The sequence below is a fragment of the Babylonia areolata genome, chromosome 1, assembly GCF_041734735.1.
Source record: "Babylonia areolata isolate BAREFJ2019XMU chromosome 1, ASM4173473v1, whole genome shotgun sequence".
In the NCBI taxonomy this organism is placed as follows: Eukaryota; Metazoa; Mollusca; class Gastropoda; order Neogastropoda; family Buccinidae; genus Babylonia; species Babylonia areolata.
Genome location: NC_134876.1, coordinates 41,234,636 through 41,255,311, shown reverse-complemented (window position 1 = coordinate 41,255,311; position 20,676 = coordinate 41,234,636). Strand labels below are relative to the sequence as shown.

Sequence of the window (20,676 nt, the reverse complement as noted above, 5' to 3'; positions counted from 1 at the left end):
TGTTTTCTTGAATAATCGGTAAAGCATGTTTGTCAGATTTTATCAAGGGTCCGGATATTTAAAGAATCAACTTCACGTGTGGTTTTGAATGATCATGACTACGGCCAGAGGCTGAAAAGTAGCGTATGTTGGTAAGAGTGTTAGTAATGCAAGGGGACGGCCTCTGCCAACTAACTGGTCACATTATACTTGACTGAAAGATTGGCAACATTTCTCTGTTGTTTGTTTCAGATCCGTTATCCGCAAATTTAGTATTTTAAATTTTCGATTATCACTTAATTTTTGATACGATGACGCACTCTCGGTTGTTTACAAAAGCACCTTTTTCCGGCACTAGGTCATCGACGTGGCCGGAAACAAAAACCAGAAGTGGACGAGGAGTTTGAACAGTTGACATTTACCCAGGCACGTGAAGAGGGCCCAGACAGGAAGTGGTGATTGAGTTTCTGTGGGAAATCACTTCACAGTCCATTCTTCTGCGGTGTTAGAAAAGAGCTGCTGGCACGTAAGTCTCAGTGAACATGTCACATGTGTATGGATGTGTATGTGTCACACACACACACACACACACACACACAGAGTTTTCTGGTAAACCGATAATTGTAGCTGACCTATTTTCTTGTCTTGTTTGTCTAACATAAAGTTTGTTTGACTCAGTATAACGACGATCTATTACTGAACGCCAGCTAACCTCGTAAAAAAAAAATAATAAAGAGAGGGAGAGAGAGAGAGAGAGAGAGAGAGAGAGCGGAACAGGGTCAACGACCGACAACACGCAGAAAGGAAGCGACAATCTGACAGGTACAATATTCCGTTTGGGCAAAGAGAGAGGGAGAGTGAGAGAAAGTGAGGTGGTGGTTGGCTTGAACCAAGATCTCCTACGCAGCATACACTTAGCACACGTAAAAGTACCCACGGCAACAAGCGTGTTGTCCCTGGCCAAAATACTGCAGTAAATTCACTCTAATGATTACACGTGTGTGTTTGTGTGTGCGCGTGACTAAAGTCTGACTAGAGTGACACGGGAGACGAATGATAAGCGCGTTAAGGCAGATGTCAGTCGGCTCTTTCAAGGTGGGCAGCCTGTTGCGCAAATGACTCCGTGTTTATAAAACGCTTAAAGCTTAGTCTCTGACCGAAGATTGGCGGTAGATGAATATCAATAATGCTACAAATACTACGACGACGACCACCACCACCACCACCAACAACAAAAATAATGATAATGATAATAATGATAATGATAATGATAATAATAACAAAGCAGCTTACCTTGGAGTAGTCCAGGTTGGGAATGTCTGGAGACGTGTCTACGTGGGCCCGGACCAAGGCGGTGATGAGGCTGACGGGGGGAGAAGGGGGGGACTCCTGGGGGCTCTTGGGCTTGGAGGGCAGTCGACCACGGCGACCCTTCAGCCCGTCGGTCCGCACCACTGAACACACACACACACACACACACACACACACACACACACACACACAGAACACACACACGCCGTTAGTATGGTACTAAAGACTAGGCAGTCAGCTTACAATCACAGACGTGCATTTTGTTTTTTCTTTTATTTATCTAATTATTTACTGGGAAAAAGATGTCTGTGAAGTGTGAGAAAGATTTCAGATAGAAACCATCACAGCTGACAATGGGAAGACACAATCACCAGGTTTTCGACCGGTTGTCGTGCCGCACGCAGGATGAAATCTATATATGTATGATATTTGTTAGACAAGCACATTCTCTCAGCTCACACCATCAAGTGCTGAACCCCCCCAACTCTCCCCCACCCCCACCTTTTCCCCGGTCCCCCCTGCACCTCCTACACGCCCCTCCCCACACACACCCCCACCCAATCCCCCAGGTCAGCAGACAGGACACAGCAGTGACAGACAGACAGACAGACAGACAGACAGCCCTGGCACAGAGTCAGCCGCGCACGGTAGGAATGCTTTAAGGTGGAACAAGGAAGGCACCCGGCCCGCGATCCCCCTCCCGACCCCCCCAGCCTCTACCCCAGTCCTGTACCCCATTCCATCCCACCCACCCCACCCCACCCCACCCTACCCCGAGAGGCCGGGGTGCCAGGAGACCGGAATGCCGCGGCAATAAGCTCCAGCTTGCTGTGTCCCCCCGCTCGTCGCGCACCGGGCTGCACCTGCTAAGGGGGAACACAAGGGGGCCCTATTTTTCTTCCCACAGGCGGATGGTTTTCTTGGTGTGTCGCTGGGGGTTGTTTTAACAAGGAGGGGGGAGGAAGACACACACGTCGCTGATTGGGGAAGCGTTGTTGGTAGAAGCACTAACATAGAGAGAGAGAGAGAGAGAGAGAGAGGGAGGGAGGGAGGGAGGGGGGATATTTGGAAATGTTGATGCGGATACTGGGGTTGTGTTGGTGCGGATGTCTGGAGGGGGGTAGTAGTGCTGGCCTGGATGTCTTAGGGATGAGCCCGACAAAGAGATTTGATGTGGTGTGGTGTGGTATGGTGCGATGCTTGAAAGTGCGGGCACTTGAGTTGTCTTCATGCGAGTACTTTAATGGTGTTGATGCGGGCATGAATCTTGAGCTGTATTGATGTGGGCACTTGAGTGGTGTTGGTGCGGGCACTTTAACAGTGTTGATGCGGGTAGTTGAGTAGTCTTGGTGCGGGCACTTGAGCAGTCTTGATGCGGGCACTTGAGTGGCGTTGGTGCGGGCACTTGATTGGTATTGGTGCGGGCACTTTGATGGTGTTGGTGCGGGGTCTTGAGTTGTGTTGGTGCGGGCACTTGAGTGGTGTTGGTGCGGGCATTTGAGTGGTACTGGTGCAGGCACTTGAGTTGTCTTGATGCGGGCACTTGAGTTGTCTTGGTGCGGGCACTTGAGTGGTGTTGGTGCAGGCATTTGAGTGGTGTTTGATGCGGGCACTTGAGTGGTTGTTTAGGTGCGGGCATTTGAGTGGTGTTTGTGCGAGCACTTGAGTTGTCTTGATGCAGGCAGTTGAGTGGTGTTGGTGCGGGCACTTGAGTGATGTTGGAGCGGGGGCTTAAATGGTGAAGAGTGACATTGATGCGGGTACCTGAGTGCTGCATGGGCGGTATTTGAAAATGCGTTGGTGCGGATACTTGGGTTTGTTTTACTGCAGATACCTTAAGCAATTACTGGTGATATGTGGAGGTGGTGCAGAATTCTTAGAGGAAGGTTTGGTACTAATTGTTTTGGCATGTATGTGCAGCTGACAGCACATATGTTTTCCGCGCCCCCCTCCCCCTCCCCCCAACTCCCCTCGAAACCTCGATTTCCTTGGCAGCCAAATCAAGTGGCCATTCACCCGCAGACTCCCAAACGATCGAGGCAAACTAGCAACAAACAGTGACCATCCCGTTCCCCTCTCCCTCTCTGTCACATGCACACTTTGTGAAAGAAGTCAATATCCGTGAATAGAATTCAGTTCTCCGAAATGCGTTTCTTCTTCTTATCATTATTATTATTATTATTATTATTATTATTTTTACATATGATCAAATACGAATTGAAATGAACTATACATGGGGTTTCCATCTGCGAAACAACTGACCAATTATGCTTAATTAACCATACAACGTTCAATGCGACAGTCAGGCTCACTTTAAGCACATAATAAGAAATCGATGATTAGAATCGGAGAGAGGGAAAGAAGGGGTAATGCGATGAATATAAAATTAGAACTGTTATGAACTGTTATTATTAGATACGACAAAATCATTGTGGAGGGAAAACAAGTGCGGGTGAGTAATTCTTCAGTTACGAAAAACAAAAACAAAACATTACAAAGCAGTTATTTATTTTTAAAAAAAGTATAAAGCAGTTAATTATTTAGAAAAAAAAAGTATAAGTTGGGGAGGATGAGGAATATTATTATTATTATTATTATCATTATTATTTTTGATACCCAAAACAGTTCTTGAAAAAAAAAGGGAAACACAAGACACATATCTTCTTTTTACCAACTCTCTCTTCTTCCTTAACTTGGAGCTGCTGCCCCTGAAACGAAGGAATGCGATATGCCTGTGAGTGTTTACCTTCTTTGACCATTCCCACGGCCAGGCACTTCTGAAAGCGACAAAACTGGCACCGGTTTCGTCTTCGTTTGTCCACAGGGCAGTTCTTGTCCGCCAAACATACGTACTTGGCGTTTTTCTGAACCGTTCGCTGTTGGAAGGAAAGTGGTGAAGGGGGGGGGGCACCGGTTAGTGAAGATTAGGGTTACATCCCACACAGAGTAATTAGCTCCCCTGTTATGTGTTAATCATCAATGCATATCATTATGATTATTGTTGTTGTTGTTGTTATCATTATTATAAATATCATTATTGTTATTGTTGTTGTTGTTATTATTATTATTATTATTATTATTATCGCTTTCGCTGGTGATTGGTATCACAGTGCTAATCATAATCATGATGGTAATAAGATTATCATGAGTGTTAAATAGTTGCAAAACTAATTCATGTTAGTGCACTTGCTGACATTATCATTGCAGTCATGTTGTCCATTGACTATCAGTCCATTCCCTGGGTTAAAACTAAACGCCAAAAGAAATTCATCACAACAGAGAATATCACTGAAAATATAATCTTCCACGTTATCTTTACGTTAGCGTTAGTCCTTGGGTACAGTAACAACACGTTAAAAAATGCAACACATATTAAAGCAATCAGCAACGATTTATTGTTATAAGAAGAAGAAGAAGAAAAAAAAAGTCTTGTGTTAATGTAACGCACGAGAGTTTTGTTCCTGAGGAAACCACCGATTAATCAAAACACATGGACACGAATAAAACACTGAATTGTTACTCAAAATTCCCAAATGTTAACCTGACAGAAGAACGTAATTTCTTCAGGAGATGAAAAAGAAAGAATGTAAAAAAAAAAAAAAAAAAAAAAAGGAAGAAACCAGAAACATGCTGCATGTGGGGAAATAGTAGTAAGTAGAGATGTCCAGTTTGGTGAAGTGAACTGTGTGGGGGTGGTGGAGATGGGGCCGGGGGTAGTGGGGAGGGGGATGGGGGGAGGAGGGAGGTTGGGTGTGGGGTGGGGTGGGGTGGGTGAGAAATGAGAGTGGCGGAGGAGGGGTGTGTGGGTGTGGGTGAGGTGGGTGGACAGACACTGACCTTGAAGAAGCCCTTGCAGCCCTCGCACGTGCGGACCCCGTAGTGCTGACATGCGGCGTTGTCCCCGCACACGGCGCACAGGAGGTTCTCCTTCACCTGCCCCTCCCTGGGGGGCGGAGAGCGGGTGGACCCCGGGGTCGGGGGTGTGGTGGGGGACTGCAGCTGGTACTTCTGTAGCTCCAGCCTGAGAAACGAGAGACAGGACAGTCAGTCAGACACTGGAGGGAGGAGCTATGAAAAGGGTGGATGGTGGTGGGGTTGGGGTGGTCAGCGTTAAGTGATCGTCTATCCCCCTCCCACCCCCATCCCTCCCCCCCCCCCTTTTTTTTTTTTTTTTAAAAAAAATTTAAAATCATAACGAAGGACTGCCATACTTTAAAAGACAAAACGAAACAAATCCCCCGAAGGTGTTGTCTAACTATCGACATTTGACAATCCCTCTAAAATCTTCAGGGTGGGCGTGTTTATTTCCGCGCAACAACCGGAATCACAGCTTTCAGTTTCACACACTATGAAAACATCTCCTTTAGTATCTCTGTTTTTTATCGTATAAATCTGTATGTTTTTTCTGAATTGATTTTTTTTTCTACTCGAAATCCTAAATAAAACTTTCACGGGAAAAACAAAAGACGTTGAAGAGGAAGACGAGGACGAGAAGGAAGAGAAAGAAGAGAAGGAAGAAGAAAGCGAAGATGAAGAAGGGAGAGAGAGGGAAGGTTGGGATCAAAGCGACAGCCCCCCCCTCCCCCCAAAAAAAACAAAACAAAAAAAAACCCGCTTTTTTTTCTCTCACTCACCCATCAGGGGTGGAGGGGGTGGGGATGGAGAGTGAGGGTCGCCGGTGCAGGTGGTGGGGGGTCATCTGAATGCTGAGGTCGCCGCGGTACGAGGTGGGCATGCCGTGCGAGAAGGACAGGGAGGCGGAGGTGCACGGCGACACGCCCTGGCCCCCGTAGAAGGCGGTGTGGTACCCGGGGTACAGCGACCCGTCAGCGCACGGGTAGGGCACGGGCCCCTCATAGCCCGGCACGGCGTGGTGGTACATGGGCTGTTTCTGGTCCAGGTCCCCCGTCCCCGGGAACCCCCCGTTGCCCAGCTGGGCCGACTGCGAGAACAAGTCCTGCGCCCCGCCGCCGCCCCCGCCGCCGTCGAAGGGCGAGGGCTTCATGAAGCCCTTGCTGTTGTCCAGAAAGCGCTGCTGGTAGAAGTCGGAGGCGTCCGTGGTGGCAAAAGCGTGGTAGTTGTCCTCGAAGGCGTGCACGGGGCCCACGTGCGAGGCGGCGGTCTTGTCGTGCAGGGAGGGGGCGCCCAGGGTCGGGGAAGCGTTGGGGTCCGGGTACAGCCCCGCCGCGCTGGCGCCGTAGCTCTGCTGGGGCTGGGGCGTCTTGCCCACCGAGTCCCGGCCCGTGCCCACCGACCCCCCGTAGCCGTCGAAGCCGTAGGCGTCCACATAGGCCTGGGCCTGACCGTGGTCGCCGTGCGGGAAGCTGACCACGCCCACCCCCGTGCCGTCGTAGCCGCCGCTGCTGAAGCCCTCCGACGACAGGTCGTCGTTGCCGTAGGCCACGTCTGGCTGGAAGTCGTGAAGGGGGAGGGAGAGGGAGGCGGAGAGGATGTTGATGTCGGTCATGGCGCTGGGGGAGGTCACTGTGCTGCTGTAGCCCGTGGTTCCCAAGTGGCCGCTGTGACTGCCCACCATTCCGCTGCTGGACTCATAGCTGGGCTGTGCAGGGGACAGACAGCATGACATAGCTGTGAAGTACGCTACAGACAGCTCAAGACAGCTGTTAGGGTAGACATTACACAACATAGCTGTGAGGTACAGTCAGCTCAAGGCAGCTGTTTGGTCAGACATCACGCAACATAACTGAGCTGTAAAAGAAAGACACCATAGCATAACTGAGCTGTAAGTTACGGACAGCTCAAGGCAGCTGATACTGCAGACATCACACAGCATAGCATAACTGAACTGTAAAAGACAGACAACACTACATAACTGAACTGCAAGGGACAGACAGCACAGCATCACTGAGTTGTCAGGGACAGACAGCCCAGCATAGTTGTAAGGACAGACAGCCCAGCATAGTTGTAAGGACGGACAGCACAACACAGCTGTAAGGACAGACAGCACAACACAGCTGTAAGGACGGACAGCACAACACAGCTGTAAGGACGGACAGCCCAGCATAGTTGTAAGGACGGACAGCACAACACAGCTGTAAGGACAGACAGCCCAGCATAGTTGTAAGGACAGACAGCCCAGCATAGTTGTAAGGACGGACAGTACAACACAGCTGTAAGGACGGACAGCCCAGCATAGTTGTAAGGACGGACAGCCCAGCATAGTTGTAAGGACGGACAGCACAACACAGCTGTAAGGACAGACAGCCCAGCATAGTTGTAAGGACGGACAGCACAACACAGCTGTAAGGACGGACAGCACAACACAGCTGTAAGGACGGACAGCCCAGCATAGTTGTAAGGACGGACAGCCCAGCATAGTTGTAAGGACGGACAGCACAACACAGCTGTAAGGACAGACAGCCCAGCATAGTTGTAAGGACGGACAGCACAACACAGCTGTAAGGACGGACAGCACAACACAGCTGTAAGGACAGACAGTACAACACAGCTGTAAGGACGGACAGCACAACACAGCTGTAAGGACGGACAGCACAACACAGCTGTAAGGACGGACAGTACAACACAGCTGTAAGGACAGACAGCACAACACAGCTGTAAGGACGGACAGCACAACACAGCTGTAAGGACGGACAGCACAACACAGCTGTAAGGACGGACAGCACAACACAGCTGTAAGGACGGACAGTACAACACAGCTGTAAGGACGGACAGCACAACACAGCTGTAAGGACGGACAGCATAACACAGCTGTAAGGACGGACAGTACAACACAGCTGTAAGGACGGACAGTACAACATAGCTGTACGGACAGTAGGACAAACTGCACAAAATACCTGTTTTTAACACACACACACACACACACACACACAGACACACACACTGATGTCCAGAGACGTAACAGTGTGCATTTCAAAAAGCTCTTCATTTCTTGTGTTGGATTTAATTATGTGAGAGAACGCCAGTGTAATGAGCCTGCGAGTTCGGTTTCTGGCAGTGTACACCAGCGACAAAAGCACCTGCACTCTTTATCTGTTATGCAACCTTTTCCGGGGGAAAACGCGCCGCTATCATACTCTTGTAACCTTTCGTTCTTTCTTGTCAGCAAGATAAACACACAACAAAACGAGCGACAGAATGCAAGCGTACTACCAACAGCAGCAACGAAAAACAACAACAAAAAGAGAAACGAACAAGAAACAAACGAAAACAACCTCCCCCCCTCCAAAAAACCCCCACCCCAAACCCCCCCAAAAACCCACACCATCATCAGCAACAACGACAGCACACACACACACACACACACACACACACACACACACACACACACACACAGGTATAAATTACAAGTCTCAAATCTTTAGCATTACTTTCACATCACTTGGGTCTACATATTACTTTCGGGATGCTTTTTATCATGTAAGTGTTGTTTCTATTGATTGTTGTTGCATTTATTTATATTTTCTACTGCGCGTTGAGCCTGTATATACAGTATCAGGGAATTGTGCATCATAAGAATTATTATCCATCCCATTCAGTATCTGTACTATCTCAGTTGTCTTCTTTTTCACAAGTTTTTTTTAATGGACTCCTTTTCCACCAAAACATTTATTTCTCGTTTTCATCTAGCAAGAAAAATAGAGATTAAAAGAAGAAAAAAAAAGAAGAAAAAAGATTGATGATCACCATCATTATTATTGATTTTATCATTGTTATGATTGAGGTTGTGGTTGTGACCTAGTTTTTGGTTAAGACATAATATATAAGATAAAAAGTACCCATCGTACAGTCTTGAAGTCTACCCAGTGAGCAAGAAAAAGTCATAATCCTGCGACACCCTTGAAAATTATCATTATTATTATTATTAGTAGTAATAGTATAAGAAAATGATTTGTAGTTGTAGTAGTAGTAGTAGTAAGAACAGTGTTCATAACAATAATGATGATGATAATAATAATACTGATGATGATGACAATAATGATATAATAATATCGTTGTTGTTATTTTTCTTCTTCATATTATTATTATCATCGATAGTAGTAGTAGTGTTGTTGCTATTGCTGCTGCTGCTGCTGCTGCTGTCGCTGCTACAGCTACTGATCTGGTTTCATCCAGAAAATTCTCCTTTCCCTTTCTCTCTTTATGGGGCTTTTCAATGCATGAATTATCATTCATCTGCAGTTCAGAATAAGCAAAGACTACCCACCTACTGAGCTGAGCACAGTCAAAAAGCGAACGTTCCGCCATTGTGTGTGTGTGTGTGTGATGCCGCTGTGACGACGACTTGAAATGTCCTTGTCTGTCGATCCGTGTATGGGTGTGTCACGCTGTGCCTTGTGGCGAAGGCTGCGTGTGTGTGTGTGTGTGTGTGTGTGTGTGTGTGTGTGTGCGCGGAGGGGAGGGGGGTAAGTTGAGAAGTGGAGGTGGAGCGCATCATACATTAAACTGTGATGGTCATGCATCAGATCCTAAAACAAAAAAAAAAAAAAAAATCTGACACCCCTTCCCACACACCCACACCCGACTTTTTTTTTTTTTTCTTTTCCCTTTTTTTGTGTTTTCTTTAAAGGCTTTTATTTCAAACTGTTTTCAAGCAGATGCGACACGCCATTTAGCTGATGGGTGGCAGCATCGATTCTAAACAATGCCCAACCGCAAAGACCATGCCTGGCGAAGGAAGGGAGGGAGGAAGGCAGGCTAGTATAGTAGAAGCGCTTGCTGCACACAAACTGTTCCTCCCAAAAGCTTGCACTGAGACGTGTGTGTGTGTGTGTGTGTGTGTGTGTGTGCTATGCTGCTGAAAGTTATCATGATTGTGGGTGGGAAGTAGAACAGGCAGATGATTAGCTCCGGGACTTGGCTTGCACGACACCCACGGCTGTGCCCCACCCCCCCGCCAACCCGCACAGCACAGCACAGCCAGACGGGCACGTGGATGAGCAGTTCAGGATCACTGCCCTCGCTACTAAACATATGCTCCTGTTTTTACTGCTGACAGCAACCCCCCCCCCCTGCCCCGTTTGCACTACCACCTCTCCCCTTCCTCCCACCCCGCCACCCCTTAACTCCTCCTCCCCCCCTCCACATCCTCCCTCCCTCCACCCCTATCCCCATAACTGCTTGATTTCCACGTTGAAATGAAGAGCCCCGTAATTAGACAAATGAGTGCACACGTTTGTATGGTGGTCAGCGGAGTCACTGGAGCAAGTCTTGTGGCTGTCTGTCAGAGGGTGTGTGTGTGTGTGTGCACGCGGTGGGTGGTGGTGGTGGTAGTAGTGATGGTTGATTTGTGGGCGGGTGGGTGGGGTAGTTGGGGGCAGGGATGATGGAGGCTGGTTTAGGAGACTCAAAACTCCTCTTTACATTACCATAAAGGCTAGGGTTCGGGGAGAGAGGGGCTGGGAGAAAAGAGAGAGAGAGAGAGAGAGAGAGAGACGGACGAACCTTATGACTTCGAAGCAATCGTTGCAAATTCAAATACACTCCGTAACTGAGAGAGCGAGACAGAGATTTCTTTTAACATTTTTCATGTAACTTGCAAAAGGAACAAGCTCCTCTAAGCGGAAATTTTTGTATGCTATTATTCTTAATAAAAAAAAAAGATTACTTAAAAATCATTTAATTGAATTTCTTCGTAATTTCGTTATATATATTTTTTTTCTTCCCCAATTTCATCTAATCTAAGGATTAACCTCATTTTACTATATTTTACTTTATTTTATTTTCATTTCATGTATTTTGTTGACCAGACAATGTGTTCTGAATAATGAAGTTTGAAGGGCTGGAACTCTCATTCAACTCTGAGTGCTTTTCTATCACTCTATACGTGCATCCACACTCGACGAATCTTGTTTTTCAAAGACATTATGAAAATGACAGCCGATAATGTGTTGTGTTAATTTGTTTCAGTCATTAAAAATGCACTTAAGCTATTCAGATTTCCCTTTGACGATGATCAGACCAAGAATGGCCCTGTTTATTTGCACATTTCTTAGATATCTTAAAAAAAAGAAAGAAAAAAAAAGTCGGCCACTGTTATAAAATTCTTCTCCCCCGTCCTTTCAATGAATTATTTTTTCCATTTCATTTTCTCTGTCTCTCAGTCCGTATTTTTTGTACTGCTACTTTCCTGTTGCTGTGTACGTAGCAAAGCATAATATATCGACGGAACATAGCGTAACATGACATTTGATATGATATGATATGATATATTTTCAACTGAAATGATGTAATCTAATACAACGTGGTTGTGTTGTGTGTCGATATCCATCTGGTACGGTACAAAAATCATACTCGCACTTCTATCTATCCATGTAGACATACCCCTGGTAAGAGAAACACCACACAAAGCGATACAGTATGACATAAAACAATGCAGTACAGTGTGTTGCTGATACTGCGGTGCCGCGCAATGTAGTGTACTTGGTATATATATATATATATATATATATATATATATATATATATATATATATATATATATATATATATAATAAGTAAAATGTACACCGACATGACCTGACCTAATTAAAAACTTGGAAGTGACGTAATGCAGCATAACATAATATGATATGACTTAACCCAACTTTAGGCAGCGAGTAGAACAGAACAGACAGAACACCATCATTTCATTGAGCAGCAGCACATAACAACACAACAATGTACAACACAACAATGTACAACACGACATCGCCCAGAACGGAACAGAAGAGAAGATAACAGAATACGAAAAAAAATAAAAAGGAAAAGAAGAGGAAGAAAGAGAGAGAGAGAGAGAGAGAGAGAGAGAGAGAGAGAGAGAGAGAACATGATAGAATGGAAAATAGGCAAAACGAATCATAAGTGATCTGAGCAACAGAGCAGTGCAGAAAAAAAAACAGAAAAAAACCCACAAAATAAAAAACAAACAAACAAAACAAACAAACAAACAACAACAATGTACAACACAACAATGTACAACACAACATCTCCCAGAACGGAACAGAAGAGAAGATAACAGAATACGAAAAGAAAAAAAAGGGAAAAGAGGAGGAAGAGAGAGAGAGAGAGAGAGAGAGAGAGAGAGAGAGAGAGAGAGAGAGAGAGAGAGAGAGAGAGAGAGAGAGAGAGAGAGAACATGATAGAATAGAAAATAGGCAAAACGAATTATAAGTGATCTGAGCAACAGAGTAGTGCAGAAAAACCCCCCAGAAAAAAACACAAAATAAAAAACAAACAAACAACAACAACAACAACAAAACAAACAAACAAAAAAAACAACAACAAAAAAAACAAAAACAAAAAAACCCCAGATTACGACGGCATCATATATAACACAACAGCGCAGACTATATCAAGACAGCACATAAAAGAACAGACCAGAATGGAACCACAGCAGAACAGAACAAAACTTAATTATTTTGGAACAACAGATGGACCAGAGGAGCACGATTGTCTCCAGCGCTTATGTGAGTTCACTGACACCATGTTTAAATCTGTACGCCCATTACACTATCATGCTATAAGTCTTGAACGAGATGATTGTCAAGCGAGCAAAGACGTTGAGCACAAACAAACAAACAATAAACATTGTTAAGACAAAAACGCCAGGAACTCAACTGCAAATAGGACATTATTGGACACGAATAAAAATTTCATTTCATCCATCAACATCACGACTGATGACGATGATGGTTTATTTTTTTATTTTTTTTCTTATACAGTGAACTTAATGTTACATCACCATCATTGCACCGTCATCGTTTGCACAAAATGACAGTAAAACAAAATGTCGTTATTATCGTCATCATTTGCCGAAGGCGTATTTCATTATCTTGTGTCTTCTCTTGTTCTTCTTCTCTGTCCGGGTAGAATTTAAAAAAAAAAAAAAAAAAAAAAAAAAAAAAAAAAAAGAAGAAGAAGAAAAAAAAGGGGACTCGGACAGGGGAGGAGTGAGTCATCAATTGCACACATACCAGTGAAATAATTCAATATCAATAATCATGTACATCAATTTTAAGACCAACGGAGGAACACAAAATCAACATAAACGCTTGCATCAATTAATCGCGAGTAAAATACCACAAGCTAACATGTACATCAATTAGATACGAGTGGAGTAAAATAAGAAAGATTCAACAGAACCACACCCCTATAATTGCCCATGGATTTTTTTTTGCGTCAATAAACACCAGTACACTTGAAACGTACAAAACCCATGTGACGGCATCTTTCGCGTGCTGCTATCGATAAGCTTTTAGGACGACTGCCATTTTCCTCGGCACTTCATAAAAAAAAAAAAAAAAAAAAAAAAAAAAATATATATATATATATATATATATATACATCATTTCAGAGAGCGCTGCCACACTTTTCGGTCTTACAACTGATCTTTAGTTTGTTCGAAAAGATTTCAGAATATCAGGTTCAGTTTCTGTTAGTTCGATATTTGTAAACGAAAAAGCGTATAAAATCGGTTTTGTCGGAAACTTCGTTTGTTTTCGTATTATTGCCGAACAACTTGTGTGTTAGGTTTTCGCATCTTTCCCTTCCTGTTCTGTTTATTCAACCTCATAAGAAGTAAGCAAACATGCATTGCCAAAAGCAACAACAGCAACGAAAACATCAACACAATAACAATAATGATGATCACATTATTGTTATCATGATTATGATCATCACTAAGATGATGATGGTGACGATAATAATTGTTATCATTATGTTATGATGATGATGATTATTATCATTATTATTATTATTAGAAGCAGTATTGTTGTTACTGTTCTCCTTGTTGTATCATATATCAGTTATATTTCAATATTCTGAGATTTTTTTTCAATCAAAATTTAAAAAAAAAAAAAAAAAAAATTATGTGGTTATTGTTACAATGTTTAGATTTGGAAACAAAATTCATGGACTATGCAGTGCGCGAAGAAGAGGCTGAGATGAGTGAAACAAAGAAATGGAGAAAGAACGAGGAAAGGAAGAACAAGAGAAAAGAAAGAAAGAAAAAGAAAGAAAAAATATGCGAGCTAGCTTCTCTCTATCTGTCTGTCTCCGTATCTTTCTGTCTCTCTCTGTCTGTCTGCCGCAAGAGAGAGAGAGAGAGAGAGAGAGAGAGAGAGAGAGAGAGAGAGAGAGAGAGAGAGAATGCAACATTCATGTCTTGTGTGGGCAGTCTACAAACATATTTCTTTTAACAGGGAGATGTTGTTGACCTCTTCATTCCCTATTTGTTTGTTTTTAGCTTATGGTATTTGGGAATCGATACGTTGGTGTTTATTGTCTTTTCTTTTCGAAGTGGTTAGTATCTTGAAATATATATATGTTTGGCATCTGGAAATACTTTTTTTTATATTCATTTAGAAATAAACAATAGCTTCTTCTTCTCAGCTGTTGATATATGAAAACATTTTTTGCGAATGGTATCCGGAAATAGACATTTTAAAGTTCAGATCCGGAATCAGATGTGTGTGTGTGTGTGTGTGTGTGTGTGTGTGTGTGTGTGTGTGTGTGTGTGTGTGAGAGAGAGAGAGAGAGAGAGAGAGAGAGAGAAGCGCGTTCAGCGGATCCGACCAAGCTCTGAGTTAAAACCTGTCTTCGTGTAATTATCACTTTTGGTATTGTTGCTTTGTTTCCCTACAGAATTGAATTGAATAAACGGGGTGAACGATCCACAGATGAAAAGAATATTACTACCGTATTGCTTCCGGTAAAACTGATTAATTCGTCGTCCTGCAAATTATGTTTGTATTTTCAAAAAAAGAAAATTCTTTGCTACGTTTTGGTTCAATTATTAATCAAAGTAAAACAAAATGAAACAAAACAAAAACCCAAAGGAAAGCAAATTACGATAAAATATATTATTATTTTTCGTTTAAGAAAGGACAAAAAAATAAAGTAATTGCTTGTTAGGATATTATCATCTCATGTTCCGTTCAAGAAGACAAAAAAGGAATGGTGGGAAAAAAGGGAAGAAGAAGAAGTAGTAGTAAAAGAAACAACTGCAAAGCCAAATTAACAATCCAAAAGAAATATATATATATATATATATATATATATATATATATACATATACAAATACAAGGAAACGTCTGATAGCTGTAATGTCACTGATTTGATGTCCAAAATAGACATATTTTATATTATTATTATTATTATTATCATATTAGTGTTATCGTTATTATTATTGTCATTTTCATTATCATCACCGATGCACAGCTAAGCAACACATTTAAGATTATCATTGTCACGACAACAACTACGGTGGTGGTGGTGATGATGATGATGATGATGATAAATGTATTGAAGCCCACACACGAATGTAATAACCGAATGAATGACCGTTCTTCTAAAAACCACTCATACAAGGAATACAACACGGATATCGATAGCTCTAGCGTACAATATTTAGAACGCCGATGCATTCCAGTCACTTACCCAGTACATACCATCCGAATTTGTATCACGCTAGAAAAATACCGTTATTTGCTGTCTGCTTTTGTAGTCTGCACGTCTGGAAACAACTGCACAGTGCTGCTGCTTTTGAGGGGGGATTTTTTAAAGATTTCTTTCCATCTTACTTTATTTAGTAATATATTTATTTATTTATTTATTTATCTATTAGTTTGTTTATATGTCTATGTATCTATCTATTCATTTATTCCTCTGTCTGTTTGTTTTTTATCACCTAGGATAGGATCTCAAGTCCTGATCAGCGCATTGGGCTAGCAAAGATCAAGCGTCTGCTTTTCCCCCGCCACCCCCCTCCTCCCACTCCCCCAGTAGATGTGGTGTAGCGTATATGGATCTGTCTGCATGATCCGACACCTTCTTCAAACTGAAACTGATTGAGCAGGGAAGCTGCATGCACTCTGATCATCAGGACAAGAAACTAAAGACTTTCCCCGGCTAATTTGATGTTCGCTTGTTTGGAACTTTGTGAAATTCTGCTCTCTGTTTTCTTGGGTTTCGTTCTTTGGATAGTTCTATTCTAAACTTAATACTTGTTGTCTTCTTTGTATCTGCTGTTTCTGTGAGGTTCGAAATAACAATAGTGATTTGTCCTCCCACAGTCTGACGCGAGGAAATTCAAGAAAATCACACCTTTTACAAAGAAATTTAACTTTTACCATAACAAGGTAAGTGTTGTTTTCCCCTTTTGTCATTAAGGTAGCAAGGAAATGGAACTTTTGTCGGTCTTGTTTATTCGCTTGTTTGTTTGCTAACCTATGCGGATAGAAAAATTGAATTTGATGACCCAAGAAACGTGCCCAAATCAAATTCCGGGGTCTCCAGAATAGAAGTCATGCAGTGTTACTGAACGTAAAGCGGATTCTGATACTGTCAGAAAGCTGAAGAAAAACACACGAGCGGCTGTAATTGGAGTTTTGATCCCTGCACTGTAACCTGAGTCATCGTAGTAGATTGTGTAACGATTCATCTTGAAACGTTGGATACGCGAGCTGAGAAACTGAGCCCAGTTACGTCAGTGTCATGCAAGAGGGAACCCCAGAAAATCGTTTCCGAATCTCCTGTTTTTCACAGTGCGACCTATAGGATATGATGACAGCCAGTGAGATATCAAACGGAAATAACCGATAAATTATGAAGACAGCAGCAGCAGCACATACGAGACGCAGCAGCAGCCAGAAAAGAAAAAAAAAAAGCAACAACAAACAAAAACCCCAACAAACTAACAGTGCAACAACGGCGGCAAGAGCCAGAACAATGAAGCTAGTTTCTACAGCTACTTCCAGGAACATCACACCAGCGCTGTACAAAACAAACAAGATTGTAAACAACAACAAAGACAACAAACCAGCAACAAGAAACGAGTTAAAAATCAACAAAACTACAACAGAAACAACAAGAAGTAGACGGCGTGGTAAACACACACACACACACACACACACACACACACACACACACACGCCGAATCAACCATGCAACCAACTCAGCAGAGCCACGAACGGACAATCAAAAAAGACGTAGCTGAAAACGAAACTACTTGGCAGCCCAGTCTTCTACAACTCAAGCTGCCTGGCAATGCCAGAGACCCCCCCCCCCACCCTCTTCCACTCTCCCCCACCCCCCCGCGCTCCACCCCATCCTGACCCCCTCCACACCTATCCACCTCCCTACTGTGAGACACCCCAAGGCATACCCGGCTACCATCCCCATCCCCTATCCTCACCCCCACACCCCACCCACCCATCCACCTGTCTCTTACCTGAGACTGTAGGAGCAGCATTGACTTGTCCGTGCAGTGACCGTGCTGGTGGTGGTGGTGGTGGTGTTGGTGGTGGTGGTGGTGGCGGAGAGGGGCGGCGGGAGAGGGGGAGGTGGTGTCGGTGGACAGAGGGGTCGGGGTCAGCTCATAGGTCGAGGCAGAGGCCACTGGGCTGGTTGATCCGCTGGAGAGCCCTGTAGGCAACACACACACACACAAACCTGCCGTCATCATCCACATCTCTTTATACATGTAGTGCCAGACTAAAAAAAAAAAAAAAAAAAAAGGGAGGGGGAGGGTTGGATCAGGGTGTGTGTGGGGTGGTGGGGTGGGGGGGGGGAGGTGTGTTGGGAGGCGGTTGTCACTTCCTTCACAGTTGCCAATCACTTTCTTCTTCGATTCCAACGAAAGTTTCCAACTTCGCTTTATTTATTTATTTATTTATTTATTTATTCATTATTCTGAAAAAGTCACGTCCCTCACAGTTCCCAGGATTTTCTTCTTCGATTTCAGTGAAGTTCCGAACATCGTTTTATACTATTATTATTATCATCGTCGTTTATATTATTATTATTATTATGAAATTAATCAAGTATTTTTTCTACTTATATATTTAGAAAAAAAAAAATTGTGTCGGAGTTGGGGGTGGGGGTGGGGGGTGTCCCTTTACATTTCCTTCTATTTCTCCAGTTCCTGTGAATGTCACCAAAGTGTCTTCCACCCCCCGTCAGTGCTCTGTCTTTCCTCGGTTCCCTTCGAAAATCCCAGAATTTTTCATTAAAAAAAAAAAGAACCTAAAAAAGAACAATCCCGATTCAAGCTCCCAAGTTGGAGGTGGATTTGAGTAACTGAAGGGGAAGGGAAAATTTTGTCAGTCTTTTAGACATGCGTGGTTTGGAAAAAGAAGAGAAAATCTGCAAAGTCAGTGACATACTTCTGAGGAGCCATAATCATCACACTTCACTCAAAGTCGTTACAACATTAAAACTGTTGTAATCGGGATCATAACCATGCATTTTGTTTTTTTCAGAGTTGATATTATGATAATGCAATAATGTGTTTTGGTGATACTTTTCATTACATAATGTGTGTTGGTGATACTTTTCGTCACATAATGTGTGTTGCTGATACTTCTCGTACGATTAACACGCCTCAGTATTCTCTCTCTCTCTCTCTCTCTCTCTCTCTCTCACACACACACTGTCAATCTCTCCCTTATTTCTCTTTTGTTGTTTCCCTCGTCATTTTCACTCCTCTTTCTTCTCCTTTATCACCATCTTCTTCTTTTTCTTCCTATTCCTTCTTCTTCTTGTTCTGTTTTTAATATTCTTTTTTGTGTGTGTGTGTGTGTGTGTGTGTGTGTGTGTGTGTGTGTGTGTATGTGAGGGCATGGTGAAAAGAAGCTAGTGACCTATCCTTTTTACCCTAAGAAAAAATAATCGAGTTTGAGTTCGGGTTCTCTCTCTCTCTCTCTCTCTCTCTCTCTCTCTCTCTCTCCCTCCATCCCTCCAGTGATGGTTTTTAGAACAATACACTGAGGGGAAAAAACAGCAGCACGAAGTCTGTAAGCCATCAGTGAGCGTGGTGGTTAGGACCGCCGGAATGTGCTGATTAAAGTGTGTCTTTCATGGCGACGCTGTACGCCACATGCCCGGTTCCACAGCAATATCAACATCGGAAACCGCTGCCCCCCTCCCATTGTAGAAATCCCCTGAAACAGATCCTAACAGTCGCCACGGCAATCCGTCTCCAGCTTTGGGGTTTTTTTTCTCTTTCAAATCCGACTCGTGAACACCGAGGAATTAACTCCATTTTTTTTTTCTTCCACCTGACATAATCGTTTGTGATGGAGTGACTTGAGCAAGCGCGACAACAATCGGACACACATACATAAAAAAGGAGAGAAAAAAAGGCAGCAAAAAAAAGGCAAACAAGCACGTAAAAATGAGAAAACAGTTTGCTTTTCATTCCAATGTGAACACGGAGAATAATGACCACGCCAACGTCGTAAGAGATGGGTTTTTTTTGTTGCTCACAAATGTACTTAATGTGTTGGCAAACTTTAAAAAGAAAACTTCAAACCAAAACGAATGGCCAGATTCCTAAGATATGCTTGTTGTTGCTCATACATGTACTGCATACTTTAAAAAATATGTTTAAACAAATCGATCTATCACAGAATTTCAAAATGCATGTCTTTTTTGTGTTGTGCAACAGAATATTAGAAGTTAACGAGATTTCACTTATAAAAGTAATCACGAGTAATAAAATATATTGATGTCACAGGAGACAGACATGAATAATCAAACAATAACAATAATACTACTAAAGAAAAATTGAAAACCAACAAGGTATTTCATTGTTCAGCAAACCACAAGAAAATTGTCGTTAAGTCACTAACAAGGCATTTCATTGGTCAGCAAACCACAAGAAAATTGTCGTTAAGTCACTAACAAGGTATTTCATTGGTCAGCAAACCACAAGAAAATTGTCGTTAAGTCACTAACAAGGCATTTCATTGTTCAGCAAAGCACAAGAAAATTGTCGTTAAGTCACTAACAAGGTATTTCATTGTTCAGCAAACCACAAGAAAATTGTTGTTAAGTCACTAACAAGGTATTTCATTGGTCAGCAAACCACAAGAAAATTGTTCTAAAGTCACTCCAGCGGAGAAAAATAAAAGCAACAAGCTACGTTAACAGTGACAACTCATGTCCGCATCATCAAAAAGCACAGTCACCGAACAGTATGAATATAACAGTGGTTGTATGCGAGCAATCAAAGAAATATTCGTGTTACAACAACTGTCAACCGGATGATCAAACAGTGTCTGTAAATACAACAGCTACCAAACCTGTGTAAACAAGTATTTCCCGAATACAGAAGCTATAAACCTGAATAATCACCCAGTTGTGATGTGATGTTACGGGGAAAAGAACTATGACATTTTGTCAAGAAAAACAATCTGAGAAATGTATCTGTCCGTGGGAAAGAGGCCCGGCACACATGGCAAACAACTGCACCAACAACAATCTTTCACTGATTGAGGCGTTGCTCACAGAGTGCACAAGTATTGTTATTGTACGCACAGAAACCGTGTTATTTAATGTTACGTTCATAACTGTTGTTAAGTGATTATTTGAAGAGTTGTGAATACCATAAGTGGACATTCGGCCTATCCATTTCGTAATTATTTT

The 20,676-nt window shown here is 43.1% G+C and overlaps 1 protein-coding gene across 1 annotated transcript in view; it reads right to left on the bottom strand.

The window, feature by feature from the left end:
• The window catches only part of LOC143281495 (uncharacterized), a 43,112-nt gene that overhangs the window by 8,313 nt on the left and 14,123 nt on the right, over window positions 1-20,676 (bottom strand). The window contains exons 3-7 of the mRNA XM_076586738.1: window positions 17,480-17,673; window positions 5,925-6,850; window positions 5,128-5,311; window positions 4,037-4,166; window positions 1,273-1,433 (exon numbers count right to left, since the gene is read on the bottom strand). Of these exons, the coding sequence (XP_076442853.1) occupies window positions 1,273-1,433; window positions 4,037-4,166; window positions 5,128-5,311; window positions 5,925-6,850; window positions 17,480-17,673 (1,595 nt within the window). The remainder of the gene's footprint in view (window positions 1-1,272; window positions 1,434-4,036; window positions 4,167-5,127; window positions 5,312-5,924; window positions 6,851-17,479; window positions 17,674-20,676) is intronic.